Source organism: Thamnophis sirtalis, unplaced genomic scaffold (assembly GCF_051295495.1).
Source record: "Thamnophis sirtalis isolate CommonGarterSnake01/CBP01778 unplaced genomic scaffold, rThaSir2_p1.2 scaffold_10, whole genome shotgun sequence".
Taxonomy (NCBI): Eukaryota; Metazoa; Chordata; class Lepidosauria; order Squamata; family Natricidae; genus Thamnophis; species Thamnophis sirtalis.
The window spans coordinates 28,211,677-28,230,062 of NW_028261390.1; the positions used below are offsets into that span (position 1 = coordinate 28,211,677).

The window sequence follows — 18,386 nt, forward strand, 5'->3', positions numbered from 1 at the left end:
ATCCCTTATGTTCTATCCATCTAATGTTCCTGCCCCCTTTTAATTTATAAATTTATGTAACTTTTATATCTTCTTGCTTCTCATAATTCTTTTTTAGAGTTACATTTTCATTCTTGATGTATCCTTTATGCTTTGTTAATGACTGTATCCCATCTTCCTTATGCTGGTCTATGACCATAATCAAGATTTGATTTGATGTTACTTGTTTTTTCTTCTGAAGAAATATCCTTTTAGTTAGATAGCAGGCAGATGTACACTCTAATGTAGTCACAACATGAAACAACCCTGGGACAGCATATCTAATGTTAATCTTACCTTTATCAAAGATGCTATTGTGCTTCTCTATATTATAGTACAAATGCAAACTACATTCCTTGAGGTAGGTACTAGGTAGATATTGTACAGAAATTTACAAGATCTTAAGTCTTAAAGTAACTGAGCACTTTACTAAAGCACATGTAAAATACATGTAATCTCATATATAACTCCCCTCCATTCACTCACTTATTTTTAAGTGTTCCAAGTTTAAAATCATAAATGTTTGAAGGAAGGACTCCATACACTGATGGGTTTAAAAATTTTTTAGAACCTCTTCTGTGGGTGTGGCCTTTGTGGGGGTGGCTTGCGGACCATGACCGGATGGGAGTGGCTTGGCAGTCATGTGACTGGGTGGGCATGGCCATCTTGTAAAATGTAGTGAAACTCACTTAACAATGCTCTTGCTTAGCAACCAAAATGTTGGTTCAGAAACTCTGGCATTTGAAGAACGCAAGTCTTAAAGCTGTCAAGTTACAAGACCCTTGCACCCCTAACCCTTTAGAAAAAACCCCGTGTTCAAACTTGACAGCTTTAAGACTTGTGGACTTCAACTCCCAGAATTCCTCCTCTGGCTCTTCATCTTGATGATGTGCGGACGGGCGGGGGGAGGGAGCTGGAACCGGTTCTAAATGGCACTGTAGATTTGTGGAACCTCTTCTACAGAAGAGGTTAGAACTGGTAGGAACCCACCCCTGACTCCATACCAGTGGTTCTCAACCTTGGCAACTTTAGTATGGGTGGACTTCAACTCCCAGAATTCCCCAGCAAGCAGGGCTGGTTGTGCTAGCTAAGGAATTCTGGGAGTTGAAGCCTTCCCATCTTAAAGCTGCAAAGGTTGAGAAACATTGGACTAATCAATGGTTAGCAACAATTAAGATTTTTTTTTAATCTCAATTTTTATTTTGTCTTGAAATGGCAATTAGAATATTGACTATGATTTAAGAAAAAAGAAGAAAAATGGAATTATAAGATTTTCATCAAGCTGCTGAATTTTATATTAAACATCATAACTGTCCCAGAATGTGAGGCAATAAGATTTAGGAACTCCCTAAGCCTGCTGAGACAAAAAAATCCTCTGCTTAACGATATTAAAAGAGTTGTCAAGGTTCTGAAAAAATAACTTCTCACAAATTGTGATGCTTATTTCTTTCTGTCACACTAAGTTCTGGATTTTCCTTTCATGGCATTTTTATTGCAATTTCCACCCCCTCCCCTAAACAATACGTTTGTTAGTTAAAGTCAGCAATTCACCATATATATTTTTTAAAAATGGGAATGTTACTTACCCTACCCTACCCTGTCACTGAAAACTCAGATCATCCTTCCCTTTTTGGCAGTGAAAAATATTTAAATGTGGTTATTCTCTAGCTTATAACTATTACCATCTGAATACCAGATGCTGTTTTAAAAAAACTTGAAAGATTAAACAAATCACACTATTTTACATTTTTTATTTCTTTCCAAATTATAATACAAACAATATTGAAACAGAAAAATGTTCCATTTTGTTTAACATTTTAAAAAAAACCATTTTCATACAGATTATGTAACTTTACAACAGAAGGAAGAAACAAAACAATTATTAAGAAAAGTTAATATGAAATAGTCCATCTTCAGCTCACATTCTCCTCTTCTGTGTACTTATATATAAGACTGTTAAGAGAAAAAATAATACATTAAACAAACTCATCATAGACAAACAATCATCACTGTAACTACAGTTCACAAATTATTTATTACTACTGAGCAGGAATATAACAACAAAAAATAATTTTTGAGAGACACCCAATTATGAAACTCTCCTAAGAGATGTTGGCTGGCCCTAATGTTGTCTTAAAAGGGATGCGATGGCTCAGTGGCTAAGATGCTGAGCTTGTCAATCAGAAAGATCGGCAGTTTGGCAGTTCCAATACCCAGCACTGCATAATGGAGTGAGCTCCAGTTACTTGTTCTGGCAACCTAGCAGTTCGAAAGCATGTAAAAATGCAAGTATAAAAATAGGAACCACCTTTGTAACAGAAGGTAACAGTGTTCCGCACGCCTTCAGCGTTTAGTTATGCCAGTTACATGATTACGGAGACATTTTCAGACAGCACTGACTCTTCGGCTTTGAAACAGAGATGAGCACTGCCCCCTAGAGTCGGGAAGACTAGCACATATGCGCGAGGGAAGCTTTTACCTTTTAATGTTGTCTTACAGTTTACTCCAGGCTTAGACTGCATCTAAGATGCATATTATTTTGTTTTTCTTTTTTAAAGAAGTTTTTTTTAATGTTTTTAATTACTGCCATTAAACATTTCTGGTTCTATTAAGGTTGTTTTATCCAAGACTTTAAATAGGGAGTTTATTGTAAATATCTCAGGACTCCTTTGAAAAGAGTGATTATTGCATAACAGGCAGAACTGAAAAAATCCTTTATTTTTATGGAAAACATGTTTTGTATTACTGAAAGAATCTATAACCTGCAGTTCCAGGACTGCATGTGATTTGGCCCATGGAAGTCTCTGCATGGGATTTGGCAGCATGAGGCTAAGGATAGGGAAGGGATATAGGAAATGTAGATGTTCCTATCTTTATCAAATTTATATATTTACTGGGTATTTTTAACAAGATGACCTATTCAAGCCTCTTTCTGACATATGTATAAAATAATTAGGTATTTCATTTTATTTGTTACTTTTTTGTGCTACCTATATACCTCCCCTATAAGGGCTCTGGGCAGCTTACAAGTTGGAAAATAATTAAAATATTAAAACTACATAGATTAAGATTTTAAAACTATACTAAAATCAGAGGGGATGGGATGGAGAAGAAGCCTTTTTCATCCTGTCAACCACATCCAGATTGAATGTCTCATTCAGGTTTTCAGGCCAACCAGCAAAGCCAAGTTTTAACACCCTTCTGGAAAGCCAAAAGGGTGGGAACAGTTCTCGCCTCTGGTGATAGGGTGTTCCACAGAGATGGGACCATAGCAGAAAAGGCTTTTTTCCTCAAACCCTATAAGAGCACAATTGGTGCACAACACAGTTGAATAAAGGCCTTCCTAGCACAATTGCCACCTGCCCTTTGAGGAATTGTATTCAGGAGGATCCCCATGTTGTGTAATGGATCTGTCTGGGGTAGCACGACCCCATCAAAATTAAATATGATAAATCACTGGATCCTGACGTCCCTTGTAACCACAGTCACTGTGTCTTGATTGGCTTCACCTATTGTTCTCCATTCAGTATTAAAATGTTGCCAGCGACATTTCCTTCAACTTTTCCTATTCTTAAACTAACTGAAGTTGAGCTTAAAGAAATCCCAATTTTCCTATCAATTTTCATTTCTCCAAAAAAAATTTTAAAATGAATCCTCTTGAACACTGAAACAAATCAACTTCACAAAAGCTAGACAAATTAGAATTCCGAAAGGAAACAAAGTTTTAAAAAGCAAACAGAAAAAATGCAGGGGTAAATATAAACGCTAAAAAAAAAACCAAATAACATTCTTGCATGTAATACACTATTCATTTCTAAGATTTTTTTATATCAAAGACTGCAAGATGAGAAAAGTTAGGTTTTAAATGATAAGACCAATAAATTTTTAATTGTATAATTAAAAGCTAGCATTTTCTAATAAACATATTTACCATTATTTCCTCTGATGAAGGCATCTCCATATTTATTTTTCAATTGTCCATTTACATACTCTTCTGTCTGTTCCAGAGCAATATTCATGTAGCCATCCAAGCAGGCTAAAACACCTAGAATTACAGTCATTCACATATTATAACGCAATCTTCCAAACCTAATATTGCTCTAAAATTTAAACACAAATATATCATTATACAATGTACAACTAGTGAGAATCAAAGTTAGTTATGGCACAACAGCCAGCCCACTCTTATCTATGTAATAGTCTGCCAAAGAAATTAACGATCAAAAATAAGAAAAGGGAGCTTTGTTACAAAGTTATTAACACCATTACACCTGTCCATATCTTTTCATCTTTATAGACTATCCTTTAAATTACATTGTCACATTAATTTATATACCACTTTTTGTTCTTTAAATTTCTCACTTTTTTTGAGAATCTGACCAACTCTAACCATTACCTTCTTGGTTATGAGCCATTCAATCGTCCTTGATATATCTGTTTTGCAATTCTATCCTCGTGTATTTTTTTTCTATATGACCAAACCACCTCAAAATAGTTGTTTCATGCTAGTTACACATTTTGGTATTCTATCCACATTCAGCATATTTGCATTTTGACTCTATCTAATTTTATTTTACATCACTCACTTTTTAAATAATCCATTCCCATTGCATTCAATTTGTTTTAGCTTTCTCTTGACATACACAGCTATTGCTGCCTTATCAAACAAGCAGGCATAGCCATTTCTGTTTTCTGACATTCATCAAAACTTTGATCAAAAATATATGAGAAATACCATCACTTTCCCAGGCACACTAAACAATCCTCTATAAATTTAATTTTATTCTTAACTTATACTTGGAAATTAAATGTACATGTATAGGTAATCCTTGATTTAGAATCACAACTGAGACCAAAATTTCTATTTTAAGTTGAGGTGGTTATAAGTCAAGATAAAGAACATCATAATACATATATGTATTTTATTTATCAGCACAAATACAACACACACATATATATATATAACTCTATATACACACATATATGTAACTCTAATATATATATATATATATATATATATATATATATATATATATATATATATATATATATATATATATATATATATATATATATATATAAATAAATAAAATGATTCACATGGAGAATTTTTCCTTTTTCATTCACAATGTCACAACTCCTATAAACCTAGAATTCAATTTTGATTAAGAATTTTTCAAGAGCATGCTATTTAAGGATGATCGCTATCGGTCTATTTCATTGTTGAAAGAGTACATAAATCTATCACAGTTGGAAGATGAAGCAGGAAGAATATACCTCGGTAATCAACTCCAGAATTTAATTTTACAACAACTGGTCTTCCTATGATTTGCTTCAAGAAATCACTTGGAGTTTGTTTCCGTAGGCTCATTTTGGTATCTTTCAAGTGTTCTGTGGAAAAACAAAGAAATAATAATCTAATATTTAACTCTTAAAAACTCAATTACCTCATCATTACAATACCCACATGAAAACATTACATTCAACTTTGTCATCTAATATTTAAAGCAGTACTCTACATATTGTCTACATCTCTGCTGAATATACAGCTAAGTCTACAGTTGAAAGTGTTCAAAATTGTCAGGCATGATTGTATTCTGTATTTCACTTTGATACAGAAATATTTGGTACTGCAGTTTAAAAAAACCTCCAAACTTTAATATTCACATTTGGTCTTGGTAGGCTTCCTAAAATATCATTAAAATGTATTCCTAAATAAATCCAAAGTCTGTGTGTGCAATTCCAGACCCATATATTTAAACTAAGACAAATTAAAATCATTTGGCTTATATTTGACTAAGATTGTATAGGAATACTGTGTTCTTTTTAATTGTAAATTCTGTGTTTAGCCAGGCGGTTAGTATAAATGATATTTATCCTAAACATGTAAGGTAGAAGTGGACAAACTCTTTATATTTAGGACCTGCAGCTTTTTTAACCTTTAAGGGCCATAAGAGGCATAGCATAGTTGAAATAATTAATACATTACTGCCATGTCTCTTGTGATTCTTAAAGGACACTTTTAAAACAGCAGTAAGTATGATAAGAGATCTTGAAGTATCCTTTTTCTTCTTTATTTTAACAAAATTCCAGAATCATGCAGCCAAAACTTTGCATTTTACCATCTAATTATGATGGTGAAATTTCATAAACTTCTATGTGGCTTCAAAAATAAGTGATTGGTCAAAAAAAAAGGCTACTATCCACAAGGTAGAGTTAAAAGATACAATATAGTACGGATGCCCTTGAATTTCGAGAAACCCGCATTCTAATATTCCAGTTTATTATTTTCCTCCATATTCTTTGCTCCAGATTTTTTTTTCCCTTTCCCTACATTTTCTACGTTTGATTCCAGATCAGATAAAAAACACATCACTGTAATGTCAGTTTACATTTTTCCCCAACATTTTGCAGCTTTTTCCAACAATTATACTTGAGGTGGGGGCGGTCAGGCAACGAGTATTAAGATGCAAATATCTCTGAAGACAAACAGGAAAAATAGCAACAAAACCCTGTTTGCTACCTGCAACCACTTGAGCAGCGAAAGCCTTAGGCACGCTAGTAAATGTGAAATCAGCCGCTCCTTCGGCAGCCGGGTGTGCGGGAATCCTATCGACTCGTGTTCAAAACGATCCGGTTCTGCGCGCCGTGAGGTTGCACCCTCCAAGCCTATCCAAGCGCTCGGCCGGCGTGCCAGTAAAAAGTGGCGTCGCCGAGCTTATATAGCGGCGGGAGAGCAAAGGAGGAGCGGAGAATAAAGCCGAAGCTCAGCGCCTGCGATCAAAAGCCGCCACCGCTATTCAGGAACTTCCGCGAAAGACGCGGCGGCGGCAGAACGCTCCTGACCCGCCTCTGCCTTCTACTACAGCCTTCAGTTCCTGCTTTTCCCGCCCACCACCACTCACCCGCGCTTCTTCCACTTCTTTAATCAACTCAGGGCGTTCCCCGAAGCAAGGATGATGGGCTGCTCAAAGGACCAATCAGTGCTTCCCGGCTGTGTACTGCGAGCTACGGTGGCTAAACAGAGCCAAAATTCTTATGTGTCTTTAAGAGGTTTCCTGTTTGAGGCCGCCCGGGGGAGGGGGAGGGGTGCTAACGCAGGACGTGGCTCCTGAGCAATTTATGGGTCCTTCCTTCCCAGTTAGTTTACACGCATGGGATCGTTGCAGATCACTCTCTTAGAAAAGGCAGTGAGCTAATTCACAATATTTCTATTTAATTCATTAATTAATTAGGTATGAGCTTCATGAAGTTAAATTAGAAAGTATTGTAGTGCGCTTAAGATGTGGCTATACACAGAGAATATTGCAGTTGATAAAATTATTTGCTGATTTTACTAATTGAGGTGTCAGCCGAGTCCTTTGCAGGTCCAGAAACAAATTGATTGATGCATCATTAAGTCTTTGTCGTTTCTTAGCAGCCACATAGATTTTCATGATGATCTTCTGTAACCTGCTCTTGGAGGTCTACCAATGGTGCACTCATCACCACTATAACAGAAACGGTCCATCTCTCTGCTGGTGGTGGTCTTCTTTTTCCTTTCACCTTTTCCAGCTTAGAGCCTTTTCCAGATAGCTGAATTGTATCTTAATGTGTCTCAAGTAGTATAATCTGAATTTAGTCATTTGTGACTGGATTGAGAACTCTGGTTGATTTATTCAATTCCATTATCTGGTTTTCTTGTCTGCTCCTGATGTTGTCAGGAGTCTTCACCGCCACCAAAACCATTCTTCAGAAATCACCAGGAACTTCACTGGAAGTGTGCAGCTTTACACTAGTAAATATTAAGATTAAAAAACGAATCTGGACATGGGAAGAATTTTTGACCTCACCTCACCCCTCCAGCCAACATTCTTGGGTACTCAATAGATACAAAATAAAATTACTGACTGTGGACAATGCAGGTTACCAATGCCTGTACTAAAGGAGCTGCATGCAATCTGCGGAGCACCCAGGGTGGCTGAAAAATAGATGCTCAATTCTGTTGTAATGTCAGAATTGTCTTAGATACCCACCAAACCATCAACTGACGTCTCAGGAAGAAGGGATATTTTCTGTTATGGGTTTCTTAGGTAATTGAATAGTTTTTGGTGGCACCTATGTGCGATAAAAGAAAAACAAGCAGAACCTACCATAACTATGTACCAAAAGGAGGAGGAGGAGATATGACTAGGCATATCTTAATTGTTCTTAATTTTCTATTATTTGCATATGATTTGCTTTCAGTTACATAATGAGCTATTCTTTCCATGCATCTTGTTTAATATACAACTTCCGCTTTTTTAAAAATAGTTCCTTTGACAAACAAAGCAGGAAATCTACTCCAAGTGCTGGTATGTCTGTAAAGCATGCTTCCTAGAATAAGGGTGTCAAGGGTACACAGAAGAGACACACAGAAGGAAAGAGAAATAGAAATATATTCTTGGTATGCTTTAAATTCTTTTTCTTCAAAGAAAATAGATCTTCAGATTGAAGACACAAATTTCTAGAAAGATCTCTTGCCTGAGTGCCATTGAAATATTTTTCATCATTTGTATATCCACATCAGAGGAGCATAAAGCTATTGGGGGCAAGCATCTTCTAGTGACCTAGTTCAGTCCTTCCAGTCCCTTACAGCCACATAATAGCCAAGTCTGCATGAGATCCGCAGTGCAGTATAAAGTCTTTGGAATCCACTGTTTCCTATATTTAGGCATTATATCTCCTATGAAAATGTGCCCTCTGAATTGTCAGTTCTTCATCCAGAAGAGACTTTAAAATTAATAATAATCTTATATAACAGGAACTTATATTAGTATGAGATCCTTGCCCCATTATATGAGAGAAAACAACTAAAAGTTGTTGAATAGCTTTCTGCCAAATACGTTTTGGAAATTCTAAGTAATGAAAATGCTGCAAGTAAGTTCAACCTTACTTATAAAGGACAGCTATGTACATGTGTGTAACACACATATAAAATTACATTAATTTAAAATATAAGTGGCTTATCTGGAGGAAGTCATATCCTTAAAATATATATTGAAAAGTGAAGGTTGCAGATATTTTGCAAATAGCAATAGCACTTAGACTTATATACCACTTCACAATGCTTTACAGTCCTCTCTAAGTGGTTTACAGAGAGCATATTGGCTGAGTCAACCTTGAGCAGGTGAAACCCAAACTGCCAAACTGCTGTTGGCAGCAGTCAGCAGAAGTAGCCTGCAGTCCTGCATTCTAACCACTGAGTCACCAAGGGTCATATACAGATTTCTTTTGAAAACTGGTCATGTATCTATGTCAGGCGATACGAGATTTTTGACACGATCTCTCTTGATACTGAGATAGTGCCTTCTATGCTGACATTAGTAAGTAACAGAAATCTTTCATAATGTTTTGCTGGAAACACTGGAAAAAGCACTATATTTTGAACTGTATTTTTACTCAGCAACCTTCTCCAAACAATTATATCAGAACAACTCAGTTGAAATCTAAGAGCAGCTTTCAATCAATGCCAAAACCACTACTAATAGCACTTAGAACTTACTTCTCCTTCCTGCAATTCCTTTAATGTGGCTACACATTAAAATTATACCGGTGTATTTTCTTTTGTAGTAAAAGGTAACTCAAGCATCATCTTAGGCAGAATTTTGATACTGAAAAGGAATAATATAAATCACTTGGCTCAATTACTGAATTCTTGTTAAAGCATTTACATAAATAAATATCTTTTTGTTGTTATTTTTTAAAATATAAATTTTTGTGCTTAACAAGAAATGTAAAATTGTGTATCTTTAAAAGGTAATTAAAAGGTATCGCTGTTGTGCAAACAGAAAATACTATATTAGAAATTGAAGATAAAACTGCAGTGGCCAGTGTCTTAACATAAATATTTTATTTACTTGAAGTAAGACTATTACATATGGCATTGCTCAATGTACAGTATCTCAGAGACTGTTAAGCTACCTAAATACATCAAGTTATAGATAAATTAATCAATAGTTTGGAGTATCCCATCAGGAAAGATATAATTTAGAGGGTATAACTTACTAAAGCTTACTAAAAAAAAGTAAAAATAAAATTATATATAGTGTGAAGAAAATTGACATGAAGATTCTAAAATCAAATTCTGGGCAGATGAGATAATGAAATACCATACAGAGCATTGCCATCACAAGATATATTGGTGGCTGTCTAAATAGTTATGAGTGTTGATTTCATGTCCTGCTGTGGACTTGTCACATCTGCTTTCTATGAGAACAGAGTGGTGCGCTAAATGGGCCAGGGGTAGGGGCAGGCAAACGATTTTGGCTAGTGGACACAGTTTCTAAATTCACGATGTTACCTTATATGGAAGCAGTTGATGGTCAAACCATTTACAATTCTTTGGAAATACTATATTTATGACAAAGTGTCCGTTCTGAATAATATTCACCCAACAAGAAAATGGAGGTATGTGTTACCTCCTTTATCAGGCAAGATAAATGCTAATTATTAACAAATACAGTATAATATGAGCATATGAAAGTGAAATATGATTGAATTCTATCTTCATATTTTTATAAAGATAGTGTAATCCTATCTGTTAACAGGCAACTTAAGAATGCTACATTTCTTGAGTGACAAAATGTATATAATATGGTCTTTGGAGGACTTACATATTTAATGTTAATAGATTGTTTAATAGTTTAAAACTCCTGGAGGGGAAACTATAGCTAAGCTAGGTTGGCTTCACATAGCTATGACTTCAGTTAAATTGAAAATAATCTTATGTGTGTTGCTTAAGAATTGTGAATTAATCCGCTCTTTTTAAAAACTTATACTGATGAAAAGATACACTCATTTTTCATTGGAGTAACTAGGTTTCAGAGCTTTAGTGGAACCAGAATCAAACAAAGGCTACTCTTGTACTTTAATCAAGATGAACCTGAAAGGTCAACATTGGAGGTGACAGAAATTATTTATAATTTGGTTATAAAAGTTTATGTCTAGCATTCCATATTTCATACATCTGTGTTGGCCTTGAGAGACATAAAAAGTTTCTTTTTATATATTGGACAATTGTTGAAAAGTTATAAAACCATAGTGATTCAATTCATTGAAATATCTCACTCACAGCATTTTCATATTAACATCTTCAAAAAAAAAACCCCAAAATAAATGATTGCAAAATTACAATAAGAAAAATAATGTCAGGCTTTACCAGTTTACCTTAATGAAGGTAACTAAGCCTATGGAACATGCACCTATTGCCAAGTGTCAAAATGGGGAAAAAATTTCAGAATTCTTTTGCAGAAGATCGAATTAAAATTTTCTGACCATCTTTAAAATATATTTGACTGTCTATTGCTATTCTTTACTCATATACATGGACATTCTTTCACCCCCAGCTATTTATAAAGAAACCTTTCTATAGTTGCACAGAATTATATGGATAAAAAGAAATTGTCATTCAAAGTTATTTTATCTTATCTGTAAGTTAGATATTAGTATCTAAATATAGATCTATTTAACATTCATATTTTACTGTGTTTTTAACTTAGGTGAAATGTTAATATACATTGTAAGTCCATATACATATTTGCCGTATGCTAAATGAAAAAATCTGTAAGTTGTCCTGCAATAACTGTCTATGAATGTAACATGGCCAAATGCTGCAAACACTAAAATTTGATTCAAACAACCCTTAATATATAACTGAAGTTAAAAGTTCTATGTTGCTTTGGAAATACAGGCAGCCTGGAAGATCAGGTATTCAACCAGTAGAACAGATACTAAGATTAGATATCCAGGGGCTTTTTCGTCCATTATCAGCAGTGACGTGCAGTCAGGGGAGGTAAGGGAGGCAGGGCCTCACCACTGTTATCATGAAAAGAAAAAAAAACATGTAAAAGGAAAAAGGCAAGAGCTGAGGTCAGGCTGAGCTAGTTGCTGCCAGAGTCACCGTGGATGACTCTGCTTAGTTCTTAACCGTTTAAAAAAGCCTCTAAAAAGTGCCCTCTACAGGAGGCGACAGGAGAACGACGTGCCTCATCTAGTCTGACTTTAGGCATTTTATGATCACTCGAGCAGAGTTAAGCAAGGGTTAAAAGCCTAAAAATTCCTGACATAGATGAGGCACATCGTTCTCCTGCCTCCTCCTGTAGAGGGTGCTTTTTTAGAGGCTTTTTTAAACAGTTAAGCAGAGTCATCCACGGTGACTCTGGCAGCAACTAGCTCAGCCTGACCTCAGCTCTTGCCTTTTTCCTTTTACATTTTTTTTCTTTTCATGATGGCAGGCAAGAGCAGAGTTGAAATCCTCTCTGAAACAGCTGGAAAAGGTACATGTGGGTCGGAGGGAGGGGGAGGAATTCAAACTTCATCCTCCTGGGGCGGGGCTTTGGGCAAAGGCTGGAGGGAAGTGCTCTCCCTCCCCAAGTGTAGTTTGATTGCAGGCAGAACCACATTGTCTTTTCAAACCTGTAATCAGTGAAGCTGGGCTGGATCCTTCCGGGGCTGGGGGAAAGTGTGTGTGCTCCAGTATGGCTCTTTGACTGGCTTCCTGCCTCCTCCTGTGTTCTCCCTGACTCCCTCCAATCCAACTGTCTGTGTGTGTGTGTGTGTGTGTGTGTGTGTGTTTGTGTGTGTGTTTGAGAGGGGGGAAGGAGGGAGAGAAGGAGGAAGGAGGGGAAGGGAAAAGAAAAAGAAAGAAGGAAATTTATTTCACAAGGGAGAAAAACAAATGCTGCCACTTTAAATCGGAACTGAGCATGCTTGGCTGTGGAATTCTGGGAGTTGAAGTCCACAAGTCTAAAAAAATGTGTGTCAGTGCCTCACCAGCCATAAACCTCACTGCATGTCACTGATTATCAGGCACATTACTGGTAACTAAAGAGGATAACCTAAAGGTGTTTTTTCAAAAGGCAACTGGACTTTTTTCCCCCTTGAAGACATTTCATTTCTCATCCAAGAAGTTTCTTCAGTTCTTCAGCTTCTTGGATGAGAACTGAAACATCTTCAAGGAAAAACAAAGTCCAATTGCCTTTTGAAAAAACATCTTTGGGATAACCATGACCTGGATGACCAAGAATCGTTATAGACATTTAAAGAGGATAAGTGTCTCTTTCTCGCTTGCCTTTATATGAGGAAAACAATAAAGTTAGATATTCCTTACAGTAAAGATTAATTGCGTTCAACTGTTGTAATCAAGATAACTTTGTAAAAAGGTAACGGTTCCTCCGCAAATGCATGCTAGTTGTTTCTGGCTGTAGGGGCGGTGCTCATCTCCATTTCTAAGCCGAAGAACCAACGCTGTCCGAAGATGTCTCTGTGCTCATATGGCCGGCATGACTAAATGCCGAAGGTGCACAGAGTGCTGTTACCTTCCCACCAAGGTGGTCCCTATTTTTCTACTTGCATTTTTTACGTGCTTTTGAACTGCTAGGTTAGCAGAAGATAGCTTTGTACTTATCTTCTTTTCACTTAAGTTACACATGTTACTACTTTAATTTCAGTACATTAAAAAAAAACTTTTGTCACTATTAGCAAATTTGGGATTTTCTTGTTTTCTTGTTTTGCCTAAATCAAAATTTTCCACTTCAAAGTGTATTCTGTTTTATTCAATATGGATCATATTGCCTTTTTCTGGCTTTAAAACTGTATCCTAGGTGAAATGTAGGAAACTGGTTTCCTGATTTGTCATAAAAAAAGAAAATTTGAAATTGTTCTACCTCTCTCATAACATTCAGCTGATTAGCACTCAGCCTAATTAAAATTACACTACATTCCCATACTCAGCAAATCAATGTTTACAACATAACCCAGAGATAGCCATATACACCTTAAAAAGAAGGTTGAAATAATTTGGATTAGGAACAACATATTCCTCCTGGTTCAAGATGATATAATTAGTTCAATAAACTAATAAATTGCCAAACACATGTCTGGTGAGTTTTTAACTTTTCAATTTATTTTCTAGCATTTAGGCAATGCCTTATTATGTTGTCTACAAGCTTCACAAATTTCAACATAATTAATAATTGCCCACTACTAGGAAATATAAATGGAATGTGCTGAAAGCTTTTGGAAATAAAAGAGGGAGGGGATAGCTATGTGTGAACTCTATAATAAAGGACTTAATGAAACAATATGACATGATGATAAAGAATAGCTTTTTCCAACAGATGTCCCTAGTATTGAATCTTAAAAATCTGCTTTGCCCACACTGGCTGGGAAATCTCAAAGCTGCAGTTCTAAAGTATTTGGGAAACACCAGCCTAGAGAAGTTTCTTCGGTAGCTCTTTGAATACTTGTATTTTGCTGACATTTGACAACACATTTTGGGTTATGACATATGTGGAAATTCACAAGCCCAGAAATTTTAAATACCCACCATTTATAAGCAAGCACAATTTCACTCTTTGGAATTATTTGCAATCCATCAATACAACTACCTAAACCATGAAACACAGTAGAAGGTTCTTTGCTTATTCCTGCACAAATGTCTCCCTTGAGAAATAATATTTCTTGAAGTTGTATCTTCTTGGGATGAAATAAAAATTCAGGGTGCTTTGTGTGATTACAATATCTGAGCAGAAAATGGAAATATATAGCTCAAAGATTTCAACAAATAATGTTTCCCATTTATTTTCTAAGGAGGCTTCCTAGCAGATGCAAAGTCTGAATCGTTTCTTGACTAAAATTTAATCTTAAAATTAAGATTTTAAGGACCCTAAATGATTTCTAGGGACACAGTGGCTCAGTGGCTAAGATACTGAGCTTGTTGATTAGAAAGGTTGGCAGTTCGGCAGTTCGAATCCCTACCACCACATAATGGAGTGAGCTCCTGTTACTTGTCCCAACGTCTGCCAATCTAGCAGTTCAAAAGCATGTAAAAATGCAAGTAGAAAAATAGGAACCACCTTTGGTGGGAAGGTAAGAGTGTTCCGTGTACCTTAGGAGTCTAGTCATGCCGGCCACATGACCATGGAGACGTCTTCAGAAAGCATTGGAACTTTGGCTTTGAAACGGAGATGAGCACCTCCCCCTAGAGTCGGGAATGACTAGCACACATGTGCAAAGGGAACCTTTACCTTTACCTTAAATGATTTCTAAGAACTCTCATAGATTCACCCCAAATTTCATGACTACCGTATTTTCACCCATATAACCCGCGGGTTATATGCGTTTTTTACATGCACAGCGCCCCCTGCGGGTTATATGCGTGGGCGGGGTATACGGAAAATATTTTACACGATCGGAGGCTTGCACAGGCTTCTTTCTCCGTTTCTTCCCCCACCCCGATCTCAGCTGTTTCCTTCTCCTCTGTTCCTTTCCTCTTCCCCAGCTTGCGCAGGCTTCTTTCTCCATTTCTTCCCCCACCCCGATCTCAGCTGTTTCCTTCTCCTCCGTTCCTTTCCTCTTCCCCAGCTTGCGCAGGCTTCTTTCTCCGTTTCTTCCCCCACCCCGATCTCAGCTGTTTCCTTCTCCTCCGTTCCTTTCCTCTTCCCCAGCTTGCGCAGGCTTCTTTCTCCGTTTCTTCCCCCCCCATCTCAGCTGTTTCCCTTCTCTCTTACTCGTCGCGGGTTATATGCATGGGCGGGGTATACGGAAAATATTTTGTATTTGTTTCCAAGTTTCTATGTAGCAGTTATATTTTATGTTTCCCTATTAAATGTTCAGTTCAAATACTTTCTCCATTTCACCATCAGATTTATATGGGTCAAATACAAATATCTAACTATCTATCTAGAGTCTAGACTGTCTTGTAAAAGTCATATTATCTATCTGTTTTTAATTTCTTCAAAATAAGATTTATTTTGTTAAGTAGAGCCCTTGCAGCATACAATAATATGAAGCAATGTGGCTTAGTTTAGATCGGATTTATTATTAGTCTTCATGCTATTCCCTAATTATGTATGGTTTTGACTATGATTTTTTATTTTGCATTCAGAAAATATGCAATGTTAAAATATTAAAAATATGCATATTATATTTAAGGATCCTGTATATTCATTTTTCTACTACTGCTTCTACTCTAAGTACAAACAGGTACATCCAAACATTGCCTTAATAGCTATGTAACCTTGCTGTAGTTGTGCATTGTTTTCTTAGTAACATGGAAGCCATGTGCTTATCTTCATATTTTCATAATGAATGGTCTCCCAGCTCAGACAATGATTTTAATACCAAAGGATATATGATAATTTTAATATATAGTGAAGTCTTTGGTTACAAGGTGAGAGATAGCTGGTGCATGGCTTGTTTCTTTTTTGTGCCTTAGCCATTAAGCTAGTAGAAATTGCAGGTGGTATAACCTTTGATAAATGGGAGAAAAGTTTGATTAAATGTTTAATTAATATTTACTTAAAATAAGGAAAACCATTCTCTGCATTCAAGTGGAAGGAACATGTAGCAGCTTGAAGAAGCAGGTCTTTAGATTGGAAATCTAAAGCCATTAAAATTAATGTTGGAAGTATGATAAAACAGCATGATGCTAACTGTGGAACCTTATGGATTATTGTACTGATGTTCTGGTACTTCAGGAAACACACATGGAGGACAATCACCAACTAACAAGGCTAAAATGTTTGGACATAAAATAATAATACCGCGCTTTTACCCCCAAAATAAGCACTTGGCCTTATTTTTGGGGAGGTCTTATTATTTTTGAGTTGCAGGGGCGGCGAGTGTGGTCACCTCATGGTTGCTGTTGTGTTGCAATATTTTCAGGAAGGACTTTTTTTCAGGGGAGGGCTTATTTTAGCGCATGCATTCAAAAGCCCTATTGGGCTTATCTGGGGAGGTCTTATTTTGGAAGAAACAGGATAGCATTGCACCACACTAAATATGGAATTACAATTTATATCATGGATGATAATAACAGTTACAATGCCCTTTCTCCAATTATTAATTAAGCTACCAATCAGAATGTTTTCTCTATATCCACAGAATTACAACATGGTTGTTTACAAATTTCCAATGGACAGTTGGCCAGATTTTGTCTTATCAGTGCCTGCAGGAGATAGTATAGGATACTATAGGATAGTGTAATCCTTGATTATTTCAATAGTCACCACACATCTTGGAGCTATAATCAATGCGATTAAAATGAGAGTAGATTATTTGATTGGATGGAAATAAACAATCTTACTTTTAAATCTACCCATATAAAAATGGCTTTGTGTGTGTATGTTCCAGCATAACTCTGGAACGCCTTGAGCAAATTCAACCAAACTTGGCACACAGATGACTTACTTTCTAGAAAAAAATACTGTGGGGGTAAGACACCCCTAAAACCGCTCAGGTGTGTGTTCTGTTACGATGCAGCCTGTTGTGCCTTTCAATGGCTTCTACTGTACTGCCATATTGTTATACAAACATTCTACTGTACAGTGGAGTTGCCATGGTAACAGCTTCACAGTACTCCACAAGGGGGGTCCCTCTGGTATGGGGGAAAATCCCACATTACAAATTACATTTGATCCAGACATTTTCAACAAGGCTTTGATTATTTTTGAGGAAAATTTATGGCCATGATCAATAAAACATTACTGCAACCTGGCCTGCCTCCACCACTACGATACCGCCATGATGTACTTCATGCAGGTTACAAAGTAGAAAAGAACTACAACGTCGAACAACTTAGTGCAAATATCGCACACAAGAAGCCACTTCTAAATCAAGATAAGAAAAAAGCTTACTAAATGATCACTTTTCTTGACGCTTCTGGGGCCACAGGGAAAACATTTATAACTAATTTAATTGTCGCCAAAATCAAGGATTTTCCTGTCTAATACAGGATTAGGATAAATAAATAGCCAGGCAATGCTGGGTTATCAGCTAGTATGGTAATAAAGATAGGAGCACATTTCATCCTGCTCATTGGCAAAAGGATTATTCCCCAGCTACAGAATAGAACTCCCAATCCCAGCACTTAGGTTCATTCCAAAACCTCATTGGAACTTCCAGAAAGCAGTTTGGAATACTTATGCCAAACACATTAATGCTAATACAGATGGATCAAAGCAGGCCCTAAGAACTACAACAGGTTTGTTGGCTTAATTAAATCTGTGGCTAAAAGTAACATCCCCAGAGGCTACTGTAACGATTACATCCCTAGATAGAGTGAGGAGACAAGTCGCTTGTGTGCTGAGTTTGAACACTACATTAATCCAGAGAAAGCAACTGAATTGCTGAAGTCCCTGGACAGAGCCAGAAAAAGTCCAAGTTTGTGGAAAATCTAAACTTTACTCACTCTAGCAGGAAAGGCTGGTGCTTTATCCGGAAATCCATATTGCTGAGAAAACATTCTACCATCAGTGTAGAATCCATAGGTAACCATCTTGTCTCTACTTCAAGGACAACAAGATGTATGAAATTCACCAGACAAATTAGAGCTGAAGTCAGACTAT

At 36.5% G+C, this 18,386-nt stretch overlaps 1 protein-coding gene across 4 annotated transcripts in view; it reads right to left on the reverse strand.

The window, feature by feature from the left end:
* Window positions 1–1,752: 1,752 nt before the first annotated feature.
* Window positions 1,753–18,386, reverse strand: part of LSM6 (LSM6 homolog, U6 small nuclear RNA and mRNA degradation associated) — a 65,506-nt gene continuing 48,872 nt past the window's right edge. For 2 of the 4 annotated variants that reach the window (XM_087724338.1, XM_087724336.1), the window contains exons 3-5: window positions 5,296–5,409; window positions 3,950–4,063; window positions 1,753–1,971 (exon numbers count right to left, since the gene is read on the reverse strand). In XM_087724338.1, coding sequence (XP_087580464.1) covers window positions 1,937–1,971; window positions 3,950–4,063; window positions 5,296–5,389 — 243 coding nt within the window. In that variant the 5' untranslated portion in view covers window positions 5,390–5,409 and the 3' untranslated portion in view covers window positions 1,753–1,936. Of the gene's footprint in view, window positions 1,972–3,949; window positions 4,064–5,295; window positions 5,410–6,541; window positions 6,902–6,923; window positions 6,955–18,386 lie in introns of those variants that run through there. The other 2 variants (XM_087724337.1, XM_014059349.2) reach the window with 2 other exon arrangements.